This window comes from Ursus maritimus, unplaced genomic scaffold (genome assembly GCF_017311325.1).
Source record: "Ursus maritimus isolate PB19 unplaced genomic scaffold, ASM1731132v1 scaffold_12, whole genome shotgun sequence".
In the NCBI taxonomy this organism is placed as follows: Eukaryota; Metazoa; Chordata; class Mammalia; order Carnivora; family Ursidae; genus Ursus; species Ursus maritimus.
The window spans coordinates 63084525-63110146 of NW_024423564.1; the positions used below are offsets into that span (position 1 = coordinate 63084525).

Below are 25622 nucleotides of genomic sequence, written 5' to 3' on the forward strand. Positions count from 1 at the left end.
CTTGGATTGTGGATTGGTATATTTTATCAAATTTGGGAAGGTTTCTTTTAGTCTGTCTCTTAGTCTGCTGTTTTGCTGACATCTTGTGTGCTTTTTTGCATAAGCTCCCCCTCATTTTGAAATGCCATTTTTCTATCCAGCATTCATTATTTCCTTCAGGGCTTAGCTAAAGTCTCACCTCCTTCACAAAGCATGCCCAGGCTGGAGTAATTCCTGTTGATAAACATACCACTTACTATCTTTACAGCTTATTTTGTGGCTAATGATCCTGCCTTCACTGATACCAAGCAAGCCTTTTCTGACCCTCTTCAGGGAGAGTCAGGTACCCATCTACTGTGTTCCCACAGCGCCTTGTGCTTGCCTGTTCTGGTATCCAGTACACTGCATTGTGATTATCTTTTTATTTTTTTCTGCCAAACCCTTCATATACATTGAATTCTGAGTTTCTTAATGGCAGGTACCTGTCTCATTGTTTTTTGTAGCCCTAAAGTATACCACAGTAACAAGTACATAGTAAGATTCAGTATGTTGAACCAGTAGATAGGTCTTAAAGTTGCCTAGGGATGTATTATTGAGTTTTGTTGTGTATTTTCTTTTTCACTCCTTGCAGCAGTCCCCACATATGATATGTAAAGTAGATACTATATTCAATTTATTTTAAGGAATTGGCTCACACAGTTGTGGGAGCTGGCAAGTCTGAAATGTGCAGGGTAGGCCAGTAGGTTGGAGACTCAGGGAAGAGTTGATGTTGCATCTCAAGTCCAAAAACAATTTGAAGATAGAATTCTCTCTTCCTTGGGGAACCTCAGTTTTTTTCTTTTAAGGCCTTAAACTAATTGGGTGAAGTCCATTCATACTATGGTGAGTAACTTACTTTACTCAGAGTCTACTGATTTAAATGTTAATTTTATCTAAAAAATATCTCTATAGCAGTCTAGATGGCTCAGTTGGTTAAACGTCCGATTCTTGGTTTCGTTTCAGGTCATGATCTCATGGGTTGTGGATCAAGCCCCCTGTCAGGCTCCATGCTCCCAGACTCAGTGGGGAGTCTTTTTGAAAATTCTCTCCCTCTGCCCTTCCCCAACTCTAAATAAATAAATCTTAAAAAAAAAAAAAAAACCTACAGCAGCATCCAAATACCTATTTAACCAAATACCTGGGTACCATGACCTAGCCAAGTTAATGCATAAAATTAACCATCATAAGGGGGAAAGGAGCCAGAGCCTAAGCCCTACCAGGATTCTCTGTCTGCTTGCCTTTCACCTCAGCTTTTGATGTGAAAATTTTATCATTCATTAGGCAGGGACAACAAATATCCCCAGCACCTGGACTCACATTTGCCCATCTTTATCATTTCACAGGAATAATTCTTCCTAAGAATGAATGAGATAATTCATGTAAAGTGCTTATCACATAACACCTATTATGCAGTAAATGTTTAGTAAATGCTAGTTTCCATAATTATCATTATTATTAGTAGTAGTGGTACTACTAGTAGTAGTGGTAGTAGTTGTAATGATAGTAGTAGTAGATAGTATAGCAAGAGTAATAGATTTCTGTTAGTACCAAATAAAGACATCCTAGATAAAGATCCTGACTGCCTTGTCTTTAGTCATGGGCCTGTTCTTGAATTAATCCCTGTGATGGTAAATTGGTGTAATGTGACTGGTTAAGCTTTGGTCAGGAGCCAATCTCTGGCCAGGCATTGCTCGGAGAGGTTGAATCTGTAAAAAGATGGCATCTTCTGCTTGAACTATTCAGGCAGAAAGGTAATAGGTAAGGGAGAAAGAGAGGAACAGTCTCCCAAAAGCATTTCTGTGTTCCCAGAACAAATAACTATTACTACAGTGATGATTTAAGTAAGATTTCAGTTCTGGGCTGTTTTATATGAAATCTTACGCTTTGAAAACCATATAATGAGTTTCTAAAGGTAGAGAGTAGTTATTTGAATATTAAGCAAGATTTGGGGGCAGAAATGTCAGTGATTACATTATATATCCTATGCATTAGATCAGTGTTTTCTTAATTTTATTGCAACCCCATCGTTCCTTTTAACAAATTTAAAAATTATCCCATCAGTGTTATTTAAAATTCTAAGTAATGTTAATGTTAGCAGTAAAAAGCAAGCACAGCATAGGCTGAAAGCCTGCTTTTTTTCCTAATTACATGACATCTTGTACATTTTACCTTGCAAATCTTAAGATGGTAGAGATATTAGCATCTGCATAATTAAAATTAAGACTGAGGCTCTGAAAGTTATGTGATAATCAGAGTAAAAAGAACAAAACAAAACACCAACTCTCTCATGGCAGAGCCAGATTAGAATCTGAGTCTCCAGTTTTTAGTCCCATTTTCTTGTTCTCCATAAGACCTAGATGCTTTACTGAAGACTACTGTAGTAATGAGAATAGTACAAGAGTAATGAGAATAGCTTGCTTTTCTGTGTTTGATAGATTATTGACAATTAAGATACTTAATAATAAGATCCCAAAATGTGCTCAAAAAGATTTTTATAAATAAGTTTCAGGGTTGAAAAATACACCTTCATGAGTTTCTTTTTCTTAAGATTTTATTTATTTATTTATTTAATTTATTTGAGAGAGAGAGCGAGAGAGAGAGAGAGAGAGAGAGAGAGCGCACAAGCAGGGGAAGGAGCAGGCAGAGGGAGAAGCAGGCTCCCCGCTGAGCAAGAATCCCAATGTGGGAGTTGATCCCAGGACCCTGGGATCATGACCTGAGCCCAAGGCAGACGCTTAACTGACTGGGCCACCCAGGCATCTCCCTTCTTGAGTTTGTAACTAACTGGTTTTTAGTTTCTAATTGGCTTCTTTTTTTCTTGCTCTCTGGTCAGAAAATAATGGATATTTATGTTCAGAAAAAAACCCCTAAATTTATGTTTCTGGGAAGGGCTTTGAAGGTGACTTAATCCTGTTTCTCTGACAATGTTGGTATTATATAAAAAATAAGACAGATGGCTCACTCCCTTCTTCCCATAAACAGAGTCTAGGGAAATGAAAGTGAACTGCATGGACTTGGGTCCCTGAGCCTGACTGTCCTTGTGAATAGGTTTGACTACTTCATAGTAGGTTTATGCAGTTATCGGTGTTAGGCTTCTGAAAGCCTAGCTCGAGCTTTGCTTTCCTTGCTGGTTTACATACTGGTTCCACCAAATCAGAACCAGCAGCTTTTGGAAACTAGGGAGCCCTGTCCCTGGCCTTTCTTTATAGCTTTGGATTTGTGGTGGTTTTAGGATGTGCCAGTATCTTGGGAGCGAATAGGGTCACAGAGATAGTCTAAGATAGAATATATGTAGGATCATTTCTTTTCCCTTCTGAAGTTACTAAGCTGAAGGCAATGGCTTTTCCTGTCATCCAGGATGAGTAGTGCTTTGGGCACACCTATTTTTGAAATATATCTTAAATCTGTCTTACCCACATATATTGGTGGGCTCCTTAGGAAACTGCGTATAAATATTTTTTATTGTGGCACAGAATCTTGAAAAGAATTAAGTTTTTGAATTATTAATGTTAAATGGAGTGCTTTGTATAGTTATGCATCCATCACCTGTAGAAAAATGTGTTATTTGAAAGAAAGTAGAATGTGAGAAATATGACCCAAGTCCCATTCTCTTGCACCTAAGCATCTTCATGCGCCTAAATGTATTTAGGTGTTCTTACTTGCCCGAAATGAGAAGGATAGCTATAGAGGTTAAGAGTCTATGGACTCAACATCTGAAACTAATGATGTACTATATGCTGGCTAATTGTATTTAAATGAAAAAAAGAAAAAAGAGTCAATGGAATATCACAGAATAACAATTTGGCATCCCTGAAATTATAATCTGAATTAATGAGAAAATAGCTTGATTTTTAGTGTGATTTATAGGACAGATTTTCAATTGTGATGGTTTTAATAGAGGGTAACATAACTGATGATTTTAATTTTTTTTTACATTTTCCCTAGTAATATATCTTGTACTACTTGGTTTTGATAATAAAGGAATTATTATGAGGCCAGAATTTTACTAGATAAAAGTGGATCAAAAGTTAAATTTAATTGGTCTCAGTACTATGAGAATTAATGCCTGATGATCCCATATTTTGTTTAGTTGGAAATGGTCTTCGGGATATGTTTGGAGATACCACTACTACTACCCTCACTCCCACACCCAGAATTATGAAGAGGAATCTGTACCTTCTAAGCTTCCTCCATTTTACCCAAACATAGACTATATTTACTGGTTAGAGCTGACAGTCCTTTGTAATCTGTTTTCCTTTTTCACCAAGCGAGCTTCCTTTTTTTTTGCTCTCTTATTTTTCTGTCTTGGCTGCGTTGTCAGCTCACTGCTTTCTTGCAGCCCTGTTTTCCTGCCTGCACACTTAATCTTTGAGCAGACACTGTCAGTAACAGCAGTTAACAGGGAAGCAGAAAGGATTGAATACAAACGTGCACATTAGTGTGTGCGGTGCTGATCTAGGATATTGCGTGATGTTTTCTATTTTTGTTACTAGCTACTGTCAGAAACGAGGGGGCAGAATTGATACTCACCCTATATGGAATGCCTCTGAGAATTTGGGGTTGGGGGAGGGGGCTAGTTTTTCATGTGACTTATCTCTGACATGCTGCAGCAGGAATGAAAACACTTCTGCTCACATAAGGAGGAAAGGAAAAATTTCCAAGATTGAGCTTGCAGAATTTGTGTGGTATATTTAGATTTTTCTTTCTGTGATTTCTATTTTTTGGTTTTACCTAATTTTATAAGGGTTGGAAGTAGGGGATGACCTTTGCATAATAAGTAGATTGAGGTATGGGAGGAATGGGCTGCAACAATGATTCTCATGGCATGGTAAGGGACTTTTTAAAATCTCCAGGACATCACACCCACGTTGTGACCCATCTGACAAACGGTTAGTGAACTCCTTGGCCATCTCAGGTGTTTAAAAGTAACAGTATAGGGCGCCTGGGTGGCACAGCGGTTAAGCGTCTGCCTTCGGCTCAGGGCGTGATCCTGGCGTTGTGGGATCGAGCCCCACATCAGGCTCCTCCGCTGTGAGCCTGCTTCTTCCTCTCCCACTCCCCCTGCTTGTGTTCCCTCTCTGGCTGGCTGTCTCTATCTCAGTCAAATAAATAAATAAAATCTTTAAAAAATAAAATAAAATAAAAGTAACAGTATACAAATAGCTTTTATTCTTGGGCTTTTTTTCTCCCTTACAAATCCTAAGAACATTGTGCATACGTATCCAAAACAGTTGATTTTTGTCTACATTTAAAATACCGCCTCCAAAAGGGGAGAAATATAAATGTAGCATTAAGTTGTCCCCTAAATATCTCCTCTGGTATAATTTTCCCACTTTCCTTTATGCTACAGCTTAATGGAGCCTGAGCTTATGTTTGGGTGATGTCTGAGATGAAACTGAAATAATAGTCTTCAACCTCTAAGGAGAAACTCTACAGTACTAGTCTGGAGGACTTCTTGAATGCCATCCTCCCTTCTTCATGTTGCCTTCTTTTACCTTTACCCCCACCCAAAAATGTATTGCTGCAGAGTTCTATGGATTTTTCTCTCATTTTGTAGAAAAGAAAAGAAAAAAATGAAGGGAGCAAGTCAGTGTGTGTGTGTGATTTCAGTATAAGCAGTTAAATTTATTACATCAAAAGAAATAGCTTTATATTGTAATTCTGAATCTGAGGTTGCTTAGGACTCATTCACTAGGAATCTAGCTCTGACGGAAGCATGTAAGAATTTAGGTAATGGTATCTCAGACTACAGGTAGATCCTAGTATGTTTGATCTGAAGAGTATAGAAAGAGGTAAATGCTAATGCGATTCTTTTTTAACGTAGTATATGTTCTTTTATGTATTTGATCAACTGGAATTGATAAATGGTCCTAAAATAGCTTTTTGGGCAGAGCCGTATTTGTTGGAGCAAGTGGACTGTGTATTGACAGTCTTATCCATTTCTTTTATGTTGTTTCATTCTAAAATTGGTACACACCAGTGATTTAAGGGGAAATTAACACTTCAGTAAATGTCCTTTTTCTTAATATTGTTGACTATTTCTATTAGCCATTTTCATTTGATTTGACAGTGATACTTAAGGGTTAAGCTTACAGAGCTGATGCAACCCCTCCTTTTTTTCACCAGCAATTTTCATTGGACATCATTTCCATAGCAACAGTGAGATCAGTGAAACCTGAGTGTTTCATTGATTATTTTTCTCCTCTTCCTTTTTTAATCTATTCTCTTTTCACCACATTTTAGTGAGAAAGCAGTTTTTTTTTTTTTTTACAAACAGAGCTTATATTGATTTCTATTTCATAAATAATTAAAAGAGGGTGGAAAACTCTGCCCTTCACTTAAAAATTGAATGTTTCACTATGTATTTAAAAAGCGATTCAGGGTTAGGAGGATGGATAACCATACCGGCTGTAGCTGATGTTCTCAAATATTCTTGCATTGTTTGCTGGTCTTCTAGGGAAAAGAATAATGTGGAACAGGACCTTAAGGAGAAAGAAGATACTATTAAACAGAGGACAAGCGAGGTTCAGGTAAATGAACTGTAAAATTCAATATTCTGTTTCTGATTTAGGAGGATTCATTTTAAATGTATAGGGCCATTTGCTATGTGATGGTTGTGGTATTGATGAGTAGGTCAAGGGAATACCTGTTATTTGTGTGATATAAATATTTGCCTTTTGCAGAATGATAGTTTTTCTCTGAATTCTGGCCTGCAAAGACTATACTGCGATGAGAAAGCAGTATTTTTTAGGATAAAATCCTAGTTTTGAAAGTATTTTTAAGATAATATTTACCTACATATTATATCATTAAAGGTAAGTTTGAATGACTTACGAGGTAAATATTATTACACCAGTAAATTAAGTGTGATGATCATTGTCACCGTCATCATCATCGAAACACAAACTGCTTTTTATGAATGTGACATTTTGTTAGCTAGGGGACCTAGTAGTTTTTAAAGGGCTGTTTCTTATAATACTGTTGGATGGGAAATGATATGAAACAATTTAAAATAGCATTTTGTAAGTTGCTTAGTAGCCAGGATATCTTAAACTTAGCATAATGAGATTTAATTCATTTTCACTAAGTGCTGCATTAAGTACCTTTATTTTACAAATAGAAAAGATAATAAAAACCTCAGTTTCTGATTAAGAAATGATACAAAAAGGGGTTTTTCAAACATTAAAAATATAGAAAATTGAGCAGTGTTGCATTTAGAGCAGTAAACAATGCATGTGACCATGCTATTGGGGCACTATTTCCTGAATGTTATACCAGCACATACAGGGGGTTGGATGTAGAAGCACTGTTATCAGTTGCTAGTAAAAGCGTATGGACGGGCCTTTTAAAACATGTTACTTGTATGTTGGATTTCCCTGCTTGTGCTGATAGTTTTAAATGAATGAAAGCTCTAAATTGGTAGATCCATTGTTTTGTGATGTAGGACATACACCAGAGATTGTCTGTGAGATGTACTGTGCCTGGGTGGAGAGAATGATTTACTTAGGGATTGAGGAAGAAGCCAGAGAGACTTCTTGTTACAAGTTGGTTATTTTATTAGAGTGCTACATTTATTATATATACTGGAATTTTCTTAAAGGTGATGGAAAAGTCAAGAGATCATCACTAATATATTTCCCTTTGTGGTAGTGAAATGGGGGTAGTTACCTCAATTACATTGTTTTTGTGCAGTTTTTGAGCTTCTTAGGAAATGAAAAGAGACACAGACTTTAAGCAGTTATTGCTGAAGATAGCTTAAGAATGGAAAAGAAAATAATCTATAAAAGTTTCCTCAATCTGAAGAGATAGATATAGTTACTGATATAATACTGGACAGCTTCTAAATTTAGCCAGGTAGTGTTTCAAAGTATGAAGGTAGACAGTATTTTGTTATTTATGTACATCTACCTATTGGTTTTTCCCTACTGTATCTTTTGAGAATGTGAGTTTAAAAGGCTGGTTTGGAACAACATTGAAGTTTACATTGTTCCTTTCAGGCTAAATGAGCTATCTTTGAATATTTGATTTCTTATAATTTTAGAAGTTTTGTTATCAGTCAAAATTTATTCTTTTTTTTTTTTTTGGTCCCTTTTCACTTAGTGGTGATGGTAAGGTATATGTTAAATCTTAAGCTTTGCTAAGTCCAAAATGTATAATTAGCAGAGGGAGTCTATTTAATTTTTTTATATTGGGTGCTGTAAATAAAAGGCAGCTTGGAGCATGCTTAGTACAGACCAAGTTATAATGTTTGAACATAAGTTCGTTGAAAAGAGCACATTGGATTAAAGCTTTGTATGAGTAGATTCGTTACACATTCCACCCCAATACAGGCATCTCTGTATTATACATGGTAATGAGACACTAGACGAAGAATGACATGGATAAATGACATCTACATGTAATTAGAACTTTTAATTTTAGTGATTATTTTCAAATTTCTGAAGCACAAGAGAATTTATCAGAAGTGGTAATAAGTAGATTTCATTACCTATTGATTAACTCTGACTTGCCCATTGGTAATGAGGCACGGACTAAGGAATAACATTGATAATGAAAATCTGTAAGTAACTCTAACTTTATTTTCTAATTTCTCTGGCAAAAGGCAGTTTGCTGGAGTTATTAATTAATAGCAGAATCGAAGAACCTAGTGCTTTCTGACCCCACTTTTAATATAGGTGCTAATGAGAAATGCCAAAATGAAAACATCAGGAGAAAAGTAAGGGAGTTTTGACGTGTTAGTGAGTGTCTGCCTAATCCAAACTTTGCTTTTCTGAGTGTTCTTGCTTTTCTCTATATTTATAAAGTGATAGATAGTAATTATATGAGCTCATATCTCAAGCACAAAACCAAATTTTAGATGCAACCAGAGTGCCAAAAGACTAGTTCTTTTTTGTTTTGTATCTCTCTAGTCTTCCTGATACAGGTAAATTAGAAAATCTGCTATGCAATTAATTTCTAAATTTTTGTTTCCTATCTATATTCCTATGAACTACGATCTTGAAAACTTTCAGTTCAAGATTTTTTTCTTGAGGGGCGCCTGGGTGGCACAGCGGTTAAGTGTCTGCCTTCGGCTCAGGGCGTGATCCTGGTGTTATGGGATCGAGCCCCACATCAGGCTCTTCCGCTATGAGCCTGCTTCTTCCTCTCCCACTCCCCCTGCTTGTGTTCCCTCTCTCGCTGGCTATCTCTATCTCTGTCGAATGAATAAATAAATAAAATCTTAAAAAAAAAAAATTTTTTTTCTTGAAAAACAAACCAGCAGTTAACTTCAACTTTTTTTCCCCGAAATGATCGCCGTTAACGCATATGAAGTATATTCCTAGTTCATCAAGTTCTATGGAGAAATTAGGCCCAAAGTGATCCAGGGGGAAAAAGCTATAAAAAGCCATTCTATTTCAAAGGTCTATGGTTTGGAGTTTTGTTTGTTTGTTTGTTAAGGGGAGAAGGCAGACCCACATTCTTTCCTACCTTAAACTCCCTATATGCAATTTTATTAAAGTTTTTCTTCTGAGTAGTTAACAAATTAGGAATTCACTCTCCTATGTGCTTTTCTTCAGTGTTGCGTAAAAGTTGGTAGGAACAACTTGGTATATGACAGACTTGAATTCAGATTCTGACTCTTCCTAGGTTTGTAATCCTAATTAAGTAATTTAACCGCTCTACACATTAGCTTTCTATTCTGTAACATGGAATAATAAAAATACCAAATACTTAGAGTTGCTGTAGGAATAAAATGAGATAATGCAGTTACAGTGCCTCACAGAGCGATTGGTACCAGGTAAGAGTTCAATAAATGTTCTGATTAGTGGAATTCTTACCCTACTATCATCTCCTTATTATCTATCCTTCCTTCGTCATTACACTCTTCCTTCTCTGACTTCTGTCTTCACTTAGGGCTGTCTGCACACAGGAGTCACCAATTTGAAAATACCTTTTTTGGTTTTTGTTTTTTTCTGTTATTACTGCCATGTTAGCTACCAACCTGTTTTCTTTCTTTCTTTCTTTCTTTCTTTCTTTCTTTCTTTCTTTCTTTCTTCCTTCCTTCCTTCCTTCCTTCCTTCCTTCCTTCCTTCCTTTCTTCCTTTCTTCCTTTCTTCCCTGTATGTGGCCATTTTTTTCTCTTCCTATCCTTTCAAGTAATCCTCTTTACTCTGCTGTTTACCCATACCACTGAAATTTTTCTTCCCAGAACCAATAATAATCTTAAGGCCAGATCCATTGGTCTTTCCTGCATTGGTTCTTGCTTTCTTGAATTGTGTTCTCTCAGATGTTCTCCTGCCTGTCTGACCCTTTACTTCTGTTGTCTTCACTAGGGATTGACTGATACATGCCTCTCCTTATTTCCTCTTTTTCCATACACCCCGTCATCCATATGCTGGTGGCTCCCAAATATTTATCAAGCCCTCTACTCTCTAATCTCACATCTCCAGTTAGACATTTTGGTGTTTATCATTTCAAAGTCAGTGTGTCTAAAATGAGTCTCATTTTGTTGAAAAAAATTGGCTTCAGTTTTGGACTTTCCTATTTCTGTCAGTGTTTTCTCATTATTGCCACCCTTTTACCTAACATCTGAAATTTTGAAATCAGATCATAAGTGCTCTTCTTGCCCATCCTCTTCTTGCCCTTCTTCCTAAGCCAATTTTAGTATCATGACTCTCAGCTGTGAAAATCTTTACTGCTGCCCACTGCTGCTGTTAATGATGGGAGGATGTCATATCTCATGGGTATATTGGAAGTAGGAAAAAAAAATGAGATACAAGTCCTCCTCTTGTACTACTTGTTTTTTTATTGTCTGCCTCTAAACTGTGTGCCATACACATTCTCTTTCTTACTCCTACCTTTATATCTGTTGTTGTGATCTAGAATGTTCCCTACCTCCCTGTTTATGTGAATTCTGCCCATGCCTTAAAGCCCAGCTCAAATGCCACCACTTCTCTAAATGAAACTTTTCCTTCTCTGTCTCTTAATCTTTATCAGTCTTCCCTATGTTGGAACTCCCAGAGGAGTGTGTATTTACTTAGATGGTATGTCCAGTATGTTACCTTCTTATGCTGGTGTAGTGTGTATGATTCCAGTATCATCCAGCCTCTATTGTAAACTCCTTAAGCTAAGAAATTGTTCTGTGGAACGTTTCTTTCACTATATTTGATAATATATTATTAGATGGAGATAAATTCAAGGAAGCTGTTGATAATGGAAATGAATAAACTTCAGTTTTATATGTGAAATTAAAAATAGGACAAGACACACCCAGAAACCCTACACAGAAAGGATTGGGAGTATGGTAGGCTCATAAAGAGTCAAACTTTTCCATAAAGTTCATACTTGTTCATGTTACTGTCAAGCAAAAGAAGTTCCCATTTACTTATACTTTATCAGTAAAGGTTCAGTAATCCTTTCTTTTTTTTTTTTTTTTCATTTTAATCATTTGGGTGTTTTTTTTTTTTTTTTTTCTTTTTCTTTCCTTAGATGAAGAGGGATGACTTATTTTGGGTGGAAGTAAAATTAGATACATGAGCTCAACATTCTTTTCCTAGTGATAATGCTCTTAGAACATGCTGGGAAGCATATGATTGGGAAATAAAGGCAGGCTGTTGGTGAGAATTTCTAACACCCACCTAGTTTAATAGACGTCCTTTCTGTTCTTTGACCTAAACATCTTGCTCTATAGTTGATACTTTTTTTATATTAAGAATACTCCTGTAAGGGCGCCTGGGTGGCTCAGTTGGTTGAGCGTCTGCCTTTAGTTCGGGTCATGATCCTAGGACACTGGGATTGAGTCCCGCATTGGGCTTCCAGCTCAGCAGGGGGGTCTGCTTCTCCCTGTCTCTCAAATAAATAAATAAAATCTTAAAAAAAAAAAAGAATACTCCTATAACTTCCGTTTTGAGAATTAGGCCAACATAATGAATGTACCTGATTATTTCTAGTTTTGGATTAGTCTGTAGAATTTTTAAAATCAGATAAATAGCATTTTTATAAGATTACTGAAATATTTAAAATTCCCCTTGTTCTCTTTAATAATTCTTCAGGTATAGATATACTAGTATAAGTACATGTCTTTATATATGCTTTGGGGTTTTTAAGTAAGTATTCATAAGTTAGTGGTATTTTTATTTTTTACTCTGTATTTTATGTGAAACATGCAAATGTATTCATATTGCTAATTCTTAATAGGTTTAAAACTTAAGTTACTTCTGCAGTTGTATAACTGACTTGGGCTGCTAAAATAAATTTTACTCTTAATATAGCTAAGAGTTTTTATGTATTTGTTTAAATTCTATTTTTATTACCTCTGTCGCACTTCATGGGGTGTGGAAGGATGGGGATGAGTTTGTCATTTTCATTAACTTGTGTGATTTCTAGAAAACAGGACATTTTCCTTGAAAGTTCTTTTTAAATAAAGCCAAGGTACTAGCTCAAAGATCCCTTCATTCCCTGATGAGGAACCTTGGATGTGGCTGCTTTGGTATTTTTCTAAAACAGACCTTCGCACTGTGTTACTGTAGTTTTGTTCACTCCATTCTTGCCAGTCTCCTAATTGACACTGTCCTCCTTTCTTCTGTTGGTGGCACAGATAGGCAAGTAGAGCATGACCATTGGAAAGTAGATCATAACTAGGAAGGCTTCTGCAAATATCTTCAGTCACTTACTGGATGGGATGTCATTTGATAGTGCTGAGGTCATGCTCTGAATCAGAAGAGGATTTTCCCGAAGGGCTACCTTAAAGTTAAGAGACAATTATCCTAGTTTAGTGGCATCAGATACTGTTTGCTAGGAGAGCCTGCCACTGCCCTAGTCAAGGATGGGGTGGGGGGGTGGTTTGGGGAGGTGGGCAAGGAGGGAGATGTGCATCTGTTGCCTTCGCTTAGTCTCAGGATAAGCAAATCTATACCAAAACTAAAATAGCCAAGTATATCTGAATACTGATGTTGATAGGGAAATTACATTGCAATGATGGTAACATTACAAATAATTTCGCAGTGAAATTTGATTCTGATTCTTATAGTATGTATGTTTGCATTTGTTCATTTTGATTTTGTGCAATTTAATAACTTTAAGTTTGCTTAATAAAAAAAGTAGGCCCTTTGGTGTATGGATTAGTGTTAGGATTTTTTAAGAGTTTTTTTTTTTTTTTAAGATTTTATTTATTTATTTGAGAGAGCAAGAGTGAGAGCCAGAGAGCATGAGCGGGGTGAGAGAGCATGAGCAGGGTGAAGAGCAGAGGGAGAAGCAGACTCCCTGCTGAGCAGGGAGCCTGCTGTGGGGCTTGATCCGTGGACTCCAGGATCATGACCTGAGCTGAAGGCAGACGCTTAACCGACTGAGCTACCCAGGGGCCCCAGGAGCTGATCTTTTATCATATTTAGAAGTAGACATAAAGGTGGGGCCCCTGGGTGGCTCAGTCAGTTAAGCATCTGACTCTTGATTTTGGCCCACATCATGATCTTAGTGTTGTGAGATCGAGCCCCGTGTTGGGCTCTGCACTGAACATGGAACCTGCTTGTCCCTCTCTCTCTGCTCCTCTCCTGCACGCTCTCTCTCTCAAATAAATAAATAAGTAAATAAAAGCTTTAAAAAAAGAAATAGTCGAGTCGTGAAGAAACATTAATTATAATTAGTTTTAATATGGACATCTGTCCAGCTTAGAATATACCACTAAGGTGACGCATTTTCTCCGTAACCTTTCCCTTGAAGCCTATACTTTTGTATTACTGTGTGGATTTTTACTGCAGTTAAGAAGTAAGGCTGGGAAATTGGAGCGAATTTGTTTGCTCTGTGGAAAAGAAAGGTCAAGAATGAATAAATATTATATTGGCTTATTTATTCCCTTTCCTTTTGCACAAACTTATCTTCAAAGGGTGTATTTAAAGTGGCTCACTAAAAATACTAGTTTTGAAAAATGGTCCAATTTATTAAAGGAAACCAGTATTATTCCTACTATTGGTAGTTCTTACATAAAAATTCAGTCACATCTGAATATTTTTATAAAACCTCCAGAGGTATGTGATCCTTTAAAAACTGCAAACTTGACATTTTCAGATTATAAAAGTACTATGGGTCCATAGTAATCTTGTAAAATATAGAAAAGTATTTAAAAAACCCTACAATTTCACATTCTGGAGAGAGCCATTGTTAACAATTTGCTATATTTTTTTATGAATATACATAAATGGCTTTATATTTATTTTTTGATTATACTGTACATGCCTCATATTCAACTTTAAAAGAATTATCATTATGTCCTAGACATCTTCTTTCCTTTTTTTTTTTTAAGATTTTATTTATTTTAGAGAAAAGTGCAGGGGGAGGGGATGGGCAAAGCAGGAGAGAGAGAGTCTCAAGCAGACTGTGCACTGAGTGCAGTGCCCGACTAGGGCCTCAGTCCCACGACCCTGACATCACAACCTGAGCCGAAACCAAGAGTTGGCGGCTTAACTGACTGAGCTACCCAGGTGCCCTGCCCCTAGACATTTTCTTATGTTATGTGACCCATTTAAGGTAAATTTTATTTTTAATTAGATTTACAATAGAAGTAGAGACATCAAATTTGCATCTATTTATAAAGACTAGATATTATTAGAGATGAAGTCCAAGATTTTTTGGTGGGGGGAGGGTTAGGGGAGGGTGGGAAATCAGACTAGAGTATTTGAGGACGGGAATAGGTCACAGATATTTTTTCCTTTTCTCACCCCTAAACATTTTTAATTAAAGGGAAAGAGAAAAAATTTTTTTCCACAGGATTCTTAAATGCTTTTTAGGCTAGCATATTGTTATAAATAAACTATATAATAACTTTATGACCAAAGTAAGGTTTTTATGATGGATTATATTCCCAAACCAATAAAATTACTTGAGCTGTAGATGGCATTTAAAAATATTTTTTATAATTTACTTAAAAGAAAATTTCAAACCACTGTAGTTTTCCCAGTTACTGTGTTAGAGTGAAGCTGTTATTCCACCTTCTTGAAGAGTAAGAGTAGTATATAATATTATGTAAAAAAACACACAAAAATATAAGCTTAAAAACACAAGAAAGGTATATGCCACAGTAATGTGCTAAAGCAGTGAAGATTATTTCCATATAATGGAAATGTTAAATGTCAGATCAGTCTTGTTCTATAGACTGTAAAAATATTGAACCAGTATAGAAATTGAGGTATTATTTTAATTTAACAAAAAGCGTTTATCATAGGTCAGTTTGAGGCTAATATTTACTTATAGTTTAAGTGCAGAAGGAAGCTTTTCACAGAATGGTAAAAGAACATAAAATCCTTTCTTTTTATCAACCTCAAACACATTTTCCAAGAGTTTCTGCCAGGTACTAGAAACTTTGTAATAGTTACACATCATTGTTTAATTAATCCTCTGGAATGTGCTACGCGTTGTACTAGATTGTGGAACCTCAAAGAAAGATGAGACATTGGTTCTGTCCTTCAGTTTATTGTTTAGAGGTAACTATAATGCAGTGTAGTAAGTGTGATAATAGAGGTTAAGTACAAATTGCAGTAAGAGCACAGCAAAGAAAGCTCAAGGTGAGCCAGAGGAGATTAAATTTGTCTGGGCTTTGAAGAATGAATAGTGTTTCCAGGTAACAATGGTGTGGAATGACACTCAAGGCAGAGAGATGACTTAGGAAAGGCACAGGGACATTGAAGTATATTGTCTCTTGGAGAAAAAAGATGGTTTCTTGAGTCTTGGGCACAGGTGAATATAAGGAAAAGAGGGTAGTAGAGGAAGAGGAAGGATAATGTGGGGCCCAGAATTGAAGGTTCTGATGTATCTTGTTTGGCAATTTTACTTTATCCTACAGATAAGAGGGAGCCATTATATATTTTGCAGAGAGACTAAAGAACTCTCCTTTTCAATTTTTTTTTTTAAAGAAAGTTGGACATTTGGAATAGGAAGAAACAGAAAAACAAAGTATGAATCAAGGAAATGACAATGAAAACTAGTATGTATTGAGAGCCAATGCCAGGTGCATATCTAAAATTATATCTTCATTTTGAGTATGAATCAGTTAACAGTATAGGGTAGGTTAAAAATTTAGGCATGAAAAAAATTTAGGCATGCTGGCAAACTAATTATAAAGCACTAGTGGAGCTTACCATTATGAATCTATAATCACTTAGACTCATGGAATGTCCACACAAGAAGAGTCTTTCATGATCCTCCATTGTGTGGGCCCTTTTAAAGGAACTTTTTTAAAGAAAGCAGCATGATAGTAATTGCACTTTTAGATTAATCAGTCGGTTGAGAAAATGTAAGTGAAAATCAGTTATTAAAAGCATTGTTCAGTGTTTTATTTAATCACAGAAGCATCTACATATATTTGAAAAATATTGGCGTACTTATGAGTACGTTGCATGTATATTTGGTCTATAGACATTGTTATAGCTTAGTGATTAAGGACTCGGACTCTGGAATCAGAACCTAGTTTGAATCCATTACCTGCTAACTGTAACTTTGGATAAGTACTTGTCCATCTGTGCCTCAGTTTTCTCATCTGTAAAATGTGAATAACAATAGTACCTACTTCATATATCTATCATATGGATTACAAATGACTTAATATATGTTAAGAGTCTGGGACAATACTTAGCACACTGTAAGGGCTATTATAGAAGTCCTTGTTTTGTATAGTCATGCGATAATTCAGAGACCTTCTTCTAAGTTTTTCTTTTGTTGTTCTTAGATTCTTAGTCTGATGAATGATTGATGGTGTCTTTGAATAGTATGTTATTAAAAAGAGATCATTGTTTTTAGAAATTTGTGTTCACAATTTTATTTCACCCTTTCTGAGGTCTCTGCCCACCTCCTGCCAAAACATACCTTAGAGTTATCAGTTCCTTCTTCCTTACTTGTGGTTCCTGGAGAAAATTAAGTCCTAATTCCCTTTGGAAACTTTATAAGCAGTGAATTAGTCTCTCTTCCGTGTATCTACAACGGTACTAGTATTGTACCATTCTTCAAAGAATTGGGAAATAGTCACTCAGATGATTTTCTTTGGTTTAGGTGAGGAACCCCAAATGTTAGAGGACATATAAATCAGGACTTCTTGGCTGCTCTGTTTACTGGTGGTAATGATAATGGCAGTGGCCTGTCACCCAAGGTCTCTTTTGTATTTTTTTTTAATAGACTTTTTTCTAAGAGTAGTTTTAGGTTCATAGTAAAATTAAGCAGAGGGTACAGTGATTTCCCATTGTAATTTTTTAGTTTCTGTAGCCTTTATTATTAAGCATAAAGTATAGTACATAAATAAATAAATACATACATACATACATACATACATACATACATAAATAAATACATACAGCATTTTCAGAGTGATTTATCTTTAGGAAATTCCTTCCTACACTGAGATCTCTATTTTCTTCCATACATTTTTAAAAAATTTTATCTTCCATACATTTTAAAGTTTTGTTTTTCTTAGGTCTGTAATATACCTGGAATTTATTTTTCTCTTTGGTGTGATTTAGAGACTTCATTTTATTTTTTACCACACAGGTAGCCCAGCATATTTACTGAATATTTAATTCTGTTTTCCTTCCCATCAATTTTTTTTTCCAAGTTCATGTCAGATGGGTAATGTGCCAAGGTTGTAACAAGGTTTGAGGGAGGCACATGTCACACAATGGCATGAACACCCAATCATCACGCTTTTGAACTACAAAAGGATCCTCCTTCCAGTCAATTTTAATGTCATGTTTTCACATCATTATTTTTGTATATGCCAGATCTGTATCTAAATTCTGTTCTGTTACTTTAATCTATTTGTCTATCCTTCTATCAACACCAAACTGTCTTAATTATTTTAGTTTTCCAATAATTCATAATACCTAGTAGGTTAAGTCCTTTTACATATTATTATGCTGTTTCTTTTTCTTTTTTCTTCCAAATGTGTTTTAGAACCAGCTTGTCAGGCTCCTTGCAAAATCTTGTTAGTATTTTCATTGGAATGTATAGATTAATTAGGAAAGAATTGACATCTTTATGATGTCATTCATCATTCACTAAATATGGAGTACCTCTTGTATACTGGGAACTGGGAATATAGCAGTGAACAAAACTCACAAATATCTCCCCACTCATGGAGCTTATATTGTACGGGAAAGAAATAGATCATGAGCAAGATAAAGAAATTATATGCTCTGTTATTCATAGTAGCCAAAAACTGGGAACAATCTAAATGTCCATCAAATGTGTCTCCATATAATGAAATACTACTCAGCAATAAAAAGGAACAAACTACCTATACATGCAACAACTGAGACAAATCTCAAAAATACTATACTAGGTGTAAGAAGCCAGATACAATAGATTACATATGGTATGATTCCATTTATATGAAATTTCTACAAAAGGCAAAAACTGTAGCGACAGCAGATCAATCCAGATGAGCCTTGAAAACATGCTAAGTCACAAAGAAGCCAATCACAAAAAAACCAGATGTTGTATGATTTCATTTATATTAACTGTCCAGAATAGACAGAGCTTATCGAGATGGAAAGTAGATTGGTGGTTGCCTAGGGCTGGGGTGACTGGGAGGGAAATAGAGAGGGACTTGCTAGTGGGTATGGGGTTTCTTTTTGGGGTGAAGAAAATGTTCTAAAAAAATTGTGATGGTTGCATAACTCTGTAAAGGTACTAAAAGCCATTGAACTGTATACTTTAAATGGGTGAGTTGTATGGTATGTTTATCTCAATAAAGCTGTTCTAGAAAACGAATAAAATTACTGCTATATATGAAGGAGACTTAGGGGAGGGAGGTGGTGGTAATGGTACTGGTGATGCTGGTGCTGATGAGGAAGGCCTCACTGTGAGAAGGTTATAGTTGAGGAAAGACTTGAAAGAGATGAGAGTTTGAGCCATATGGATACCTGGGGAGAAAACTTTCTAGGAAGAAGGGATAATCAGTGGAAGATCCTGAGAAAGGAGCCTGTCTGGCATGTTTGAGGAGCAGCAGTGAGGCCAGAGTGGCTGAGCAAGGAAGAGCACAGTAGGAATTGAAGTTGGGAGATGCAGGGCTGTTGTGAGGTGTTTGGTATTTACAGTAAAGGAGATGGGGAGTCAATGCAGAATTTTGAATAGAGGAGTGACTCATCTGACAGAAGTTTTTTACAGTGGCTGCTGGGCTGAAAATAAACTGTAGGTAGCCTGGGTAGAAGCAGGGAAACCAGTTAGAAGGCAGCAATCCAAGAAAGAGAGAACAGTGACTTGGACCAAGGTTGAGGAAAAAAGTGGTCAGATTTTGAATATATTTTGAAGGAAGAAGCAATAAAATTTGCTGACAGATTGGAGATGAGATGTGAGAGAAAGAGAAGAGTCAAAGAATATGTTGGATTTTTTGGCCAGAGAAACTGAGAGGGGGAAGATTGAGGATAAAGCAGATTTGGGGGGTGGGGGGAATGCCAGGAGTTCTGTTTTTGACATGTTCGAGAAGCTCATCAGACATCCAAAGACAGATTTGAGTAAGCAAATTGGATTTTAAAATCTGGAGTCTAGGGAAGAAATCCTGAAGTAAAGATAGTATTTAAAGCTAGGATTCCTCCAGTCTACCAATACAATATATTTAATAAGACTCCATTTTCCCTTAAGATAGGCTTTTAAAAATTGTTGACCTTTCCCCTCTCTCCAAAGATAATAAATATGTTAATTTTCTTGTATTTCAGGATCTGCAAGATGAAGTTCAAAGGGAGAATACCAATCTGCAAAAACTACAGGCCCAGAAACAGCAAGTACAGGAACTCCTTGATGGACTGGATGAGCAGAAATCCCAGCTGGAGGAGCAACTGAAGGAAGTTAGAAAGAAATGTGATGAGGAGGCCCAGCTGGTAAATCTGGCCATTCGCTGCTGCCTGTATCTGTACCTTAGTTGCTTTTCCTGGCATAGGATGGAAACGTTCTTTGCTTGTTGCTGTTGTTCCTGCTGCTGTTAGGTGGCAATCTAGTCAACAGTTGGGGCACATGAAGGAGTTTGGAGCACTGTTCACCCGGAAATTGTAGGCCCTCTTTTGGGGAAAGAGGGCACTTAATGTACTGCTTTTCTAAATTTTAGCTGAAAGTGTGGTACCTATGCCTTCAAGTCCCCTCTCTTTATCTCCTAATTGCCCTTTTCTACCAAAAATATATACTTCAAAAAAAAAAAAAAAAAAAACCCACCAAAATAGTAAACTGAACAAATAAATATACTTGCATTATGGAATATTTTAATGACAACTCTTTTTTTTTTTATCCCTCTTTCTTGTCATTCACTCCCATGTTACAGATCTCATCCCTGAAAGCTGAATTAACAAGTCAAGAATCCCAGATCTCTACTTACGAGGAAGAGCTGGCTAAAGCTAGGGAAGAGTTGAGTCGCCTACAGCAAGAAACGGCAGAATTGGAAGAGAGCGTGGAGTCAGGGAAGGCTCAGCTGGGACCTCTTCAGCAGCACCTGCAAGATTCACAACAGGAAATCAGTTCAGTAAGTCTTTGTGGCAATGAGAAATAAGCAGAAACAGGGTCTCACCTCTCCTCTTAGTAAATAATACTTTCTCAGTTCATGTTCCTTTTCCCTCTGTCTAGTCTGTTATTCATTCTTCATTTGTTTTATACAAGGAGGTTTCTTGTTACCTGTCATAAGTTAAAATTGTCATACATCTTGTGCATCTGGTTATTATCACTGGAGTCATGGCTAAGGGTATGGGTTTTGTAGATGCATGGTTTAGGGTCAGGTGGTGGCTCTGCCACTTACTGCCTGAATCATCTTAGTATCAGATTCCTCATCTTTAAAATTGGAGAATTAACAGTACCTCTACCTTTTAGGTCTGCTGTAAGGATTAAATGAAATGTTAAGGATTAAATGCTGTGAGGCAGTTTAGCATTGTGTTTGGTACATAAATACTGTCTAAGTGTTGCTTATTTTCATAAATTCTGCCTCCCCATGAACATTTGCTTTTTTGGAGACCTTTATTATTTTAATTAGGAAATTGTTCTTTATAGACAAACATGCTGTGTTGTGTGGGTCCAGAGTTGTTATTTCTAGGCTTCCCTAAATGGAGAATAATATTTTATAGAATGATAGTAAGATAGGAGAAAGATCATGTAACCCATTCCTTTCATTTTGAATTTGAATAAACTGAAGCCAAGGAAGATTACATTGGTTACATTGCCTTTAAAAGAGCCACAGCCTAGAATCCAGATCTTCCAACATATAGTCCAGTATTCTCAGTTAATTATTGTGTATAATGAAGTCCTACCCCTTGATATGCTTTCTTCCCCTCTCACAGGTGAATGCCTACTCACTCATCTTGCAAGACATAGCTTAAATTCTTATTTCTTTATAGCATTTTCTGAACCCTGCCTGTATTGGACTCTACTTCTGTTACAGCAATAGTAACATTTTTCCCTGCATATTTGTTTATGTGTCTGTCTCCCCCAGCAAACAGAACTTTTTGGGTCTAGAAACTTACACATTTTTTTTCTCTCTTATCATTTAGCACAGTTCTTATCCCAGTGTAGGTACTCAATAAACAGGTAACCCAAAAGAAGGCTGTCCTAGTGGGAATGCTACCAGCTGAATGAATAGTCTTTAAAATAATTTTCTTCTTTGAGTTTATTTAAAAATTGGTTTTTTGGACCAGTAATTTACATACCGTAAAATTTACAGGTTTTAAGGATACAATTCAGTGATTTTCAGCAAACTTAGAATTGTTCAAACATCACAATCCAGTTTTAGAACATTTCTATCACTCCTAAAAGATCCCTTACACCCATTTGTAGTGAGTCCCTGCTTCTACCTCTAGGTAAGTACTAATCCGCTTTCTGCTTCTGTAGTTTGCCTTTTCTGAGCACTTCATGTAGATGAAATCAAACACTGTGTAGTCTTTTTCATGTGGTTTCCTTCACAAGCATAATATTTTTGAGGCTCATCTCTTTCGCAACATGTATCAACATTATATTTCATTGTATATTTATAAAGTGTTTTGTTTATCCATTCACTGATTAATGGGCATTTGTTTCTACTTGTTGGTTGTTATGAATAATACTGCTGTGAACATTTGCATACAATTCTTTGTGTGGACATATGTTTTCATTTTTCTTGGGTATGGAATAGTTGGTTATATTGTAAAGTTACGTTTAAAATGTTTTTTAACTTTAAATTGCCAAACTGTTTTCCAAGGTCGCTATACCATTTCACATTCCCACTAACAATATATGAGGGTTTCAGTTTCTCCACAATCTTACCAACACTTTACTGTCTGCTTAACTGATTTTAGTCATTCTAGTGGGTGTGAAGTGGTATCTCATAGCTTCTAATTTGTTTTTTCTAGCAACCAGTGATGTTGAATATCTTTTCATGTGCTTGTTAGCCATTTGTATATCCTCTTGTGTGAAATGTCTGTATAAATCTTTTGCCCATTTTTAAAAAATGGATTATTTGTCTAATTATTATTAAATTATAGGAGTTTTAAAAAATATCTTCTGGATATAAGTGTTTTTTTATGTTTTTTAATTATATTATGTTAGTCACCATATAGTACATCCCTGGTTTTTGATGTAAAGTTCGATGATTCATTAGTTGCATATAACACCCAGTGCACCACGCAATACGTGCCCTCCTTACTACCTATCACCAGCCTATCCCATGCCCCCCCTCCCCTCTGAAGCCCTCAGGTTGTTTTTCAGAGTCCATAGTCTCCTATGCTTCATTCTTTATCAGATATTTGATTTGCAAATAATTTCTCCCAGTCTCTGGCTTGTCTTTTCATTTTCTTTAAGTTTTTTGGAAGGGAACGTCTTTCAAAGGGAGGAACATAAATGAGAAAAGTAGAAAGGACTCTGGATATTATAAATTGTCATTGAGAACATAAAACAGTGTTTCTGAGCAAGGAAAATAATCTCAGCAAACTATACTACCAAGTGTGCCAGATAATATTTGCTATCTATGGGAGGAATTATATTATAACCTTGCATCTGATCTCCAAACCTTAAGAACAAACATACCAGGGGGCCCCTGGCTGGCTCAGTCAGTAGTGCATGTGACTCTTGATCTCGGGGTTGTAAGTTCAAGCCCCACATTGGGTGTAGAGTTTACTTAGGAAAATCAATCAATCAACCACACACACACACACAAAAAAATAAACATACCTATTTCTTACATTTGACTTAGTGACTTGTGTGTCTTTCCCTCAGATGGCAGTATTTTCCCATGGGTCTATAAAAAGCGAAAATCCAAATTTTATATTATCCTGAAACTTTAATTGCTCTTTAAAGCTAAACTATAGCTTTTCTGGAAAAAGGAATAACTGAGGAAAAATTTCTGACTTGCTAAATTTTCATTTATACTTCTTGTATTTATGGTAAGAAAAAGCAAAGCTTTAACTCTACGTATCTTACTTACACACTAAAAACTTTACACTGTTTTTATCCAAATGTTTCTGGCATTCTGGTATTTTATTGCATTTCTCTTCCACAGTTTGCAAAGAGCTTGTGTTAGTTGTGTGACTTTTTTTTTTCTATATCCTCTAAGTTTATGCAGAGACTAAGGAAGAAGACAGGCTAAGTGACAAGTATGTGAGAGGGATTTTATTGTCTCAGAAGTAACTATAAGGAATAAGCTGTCTTAAATAGTACTCTTTGGTAGGCATGTATTTCCACATACTGCTTCATCTGTATGATGGTTATTATTTTAGTGTTAGGTTTTAAATTTTAGACTGTAAAGGTTTAGTGGATATTAAAATTGTTTTAATGGTCATGATAAAAATTTTTTAAAAAATGAAATAAGACAGTAGTGTTCTGGAGTGTTCAGAGCTTTTGAGTCTTTGGTGCTGCTGACCACCAAAATGTTCATGTTTTGGGACTCCATGAGCTGACCCAGCTTGACATACTGGTAACTAGAAGCGAATAAACATCATCTTATTGCTGTTCAAATGCATGCGGCCTGAGATGTTCAGATTATTTTGTGAGATTCATAGGTTCAGTCAGGAACAAGAAAAAAGTCAGAAGGACCATGACTGGGAAAATAGAGAGGAGATATTGGGCAGCCCTGAAGCAGATGGACAAGAGGAGAGCTCTGCCTCTGGTCCCCACAGAAAACATCTCCCTGGCCTATATAGTCAGTGATTGTGCCCAACTCAATGAGAAACGCTGCCTTATCCATAAAACATAAAATTGTTTTCTCCATATGACATAAAACCGTTTCATACATGCACATTTGTTTTCCTAATATACTTTGCAAGTTTTTCATGTATAAAAAAATTATTGTTAATAATGGAGTACCACACTATGTACATTTTTAAAATAGAAAGTGAAAAGTCTGATAATTCTACCTCCTGGAGAAAAACAATGTTTGTAGCATGGTATCTTTTTAGAATTCTGTCTGTATGTGGCTGCACCTCTCTGTGTGGGCCTGTGCATTCATATGTGTACCTTCCCAAAAGGAGTATGGATGGCTCCAATTCCTTGGGTGCTCTCCCTCAGCTTCATTTTTCCTAAAGCTTCATCACAAAATCTTCTCTTGTTCTGTTACTTTGCTGTCTTTTCCCCAATATCCTGACCCTTTTCCCAGTTATACCTAAAGAACACCAAAATGTAGCTATTAAATCAAAATTCTTGGAGCTTTCAAAAGATGTGCAAAAGCAAATCCGTATATACTGGAATGTCAAGAGAACTTGCTGGGATGGGTTATTGAAATCTCTCTAAACCATGCTGCATTCCCAGAGGATTCTCTTTAATGGAAACAAATTTATCTTTGAGTCTAAGGATGTAGCTATTTTTATGTTTTGTGTCCTTCTAGTAATAAATTCTGTTTTGTATTTCTCCTTTGTGTTGACAGATGCAAATGAAACTGATGGAAATGAAAGAGCTGGAAAACCATAATACTCAGTTAAATTGGTGCAGTAGCCCACACAGCATTCTTGTAAATGGTGCTGCAGATTACTGCAGCCTCAGCACCAGCAGCAGTGAAACAGCTAACCTTAATGAGCATGCTGAAGGCCAAGGCAACCTGGAGTCAGAGCCCATACACCAGGAGTCTCCAGTGAGTCTAATAGTTCTGTAACCTTCGTAATCAACTTCAGAAGAAAAAAAAATGGATTTGGGTCAAAGTTTTTGTTGACATCATACTTGATATAAATATGGGACCTTGCCTCATCTGCTGGACAGTTGATTTTTTTTCCCCCCAGAGGGAGATCCAACAGTTCTGACACTTTTAGCTAGTGTAAAAATGTAATTTTAACCAATCTGTATGTTATAAAGAATGTTTTCAAAACAGTAGCTCTGTAGATAGTAACTTTTAAAAGCATTTTTTAAAGTATTCTCACCCAGTGCTGAAAGTAATTCTTTATTTCATAATGTTGAGGACATTTATTTACCAGTTACTTAGCATACAGCAGTATTGCGATTATGTGTGAGAGCTACAAAGACAAAAGACTGTAACCCTGCCTTTAGGCAGCATACAGCCTAGCGGTGTAACACCGTGTGAAAGGGCTGTGATATTCAGGTAGGACAGCTTGAGGGGGGCTCAAGATTGTATAGAAAAAGCTTTATAAGTGAGCTTCAAAGTAAGAAGTGTTAAGCAAAGAAGAAGGTGGTATATTCCTGGCAGAGAAAACGGCATT

General features: G+C 36.3%; 1 protein-coding gene and 1 non-coding gene across 4 annotated transcripts in view; one reads left to right on the forward strand and one right to left on the reverse strand.

The window, feature by feature from the left end:
- Window positions 1-25622, forward strand: part of EPS15 (epidermal growth factor receptor pathway substrate 15) — a 133413-nt gene that overhangs the window by 73351 nt on the left and 34440 nt on the right. For all 3 annotated transcript variants that reach the window (XM_040627321.1, XM_040627319.1, XM_040627320.1), the window contains exons 13-16: window positions 6476-6548; window positions 19692-19853; window positions 20288-20485; window positions 24839-25042. In XM_040627321.1, coding sequence (XP_040483255.1) covers window positions 6476-6548; window positions 19692-19853; window positions 20288-20485; window positions 24839-25042 — 637 coding nt within the window. The remainder of the gene's footprint in view (window positions 1-6475; window positions 6549-19691; window positions 19854-20287; window positions 20486-24838; window positions 25043-25622) is intronic.
- On the reverse strand, window positions 17595-17698 carry LOC121102134. The gene has a single exon (XR_005834226.1). It is a non-coding gene; the product is annotated as a small nucleolar RNA U13 (small nucleolar RNA).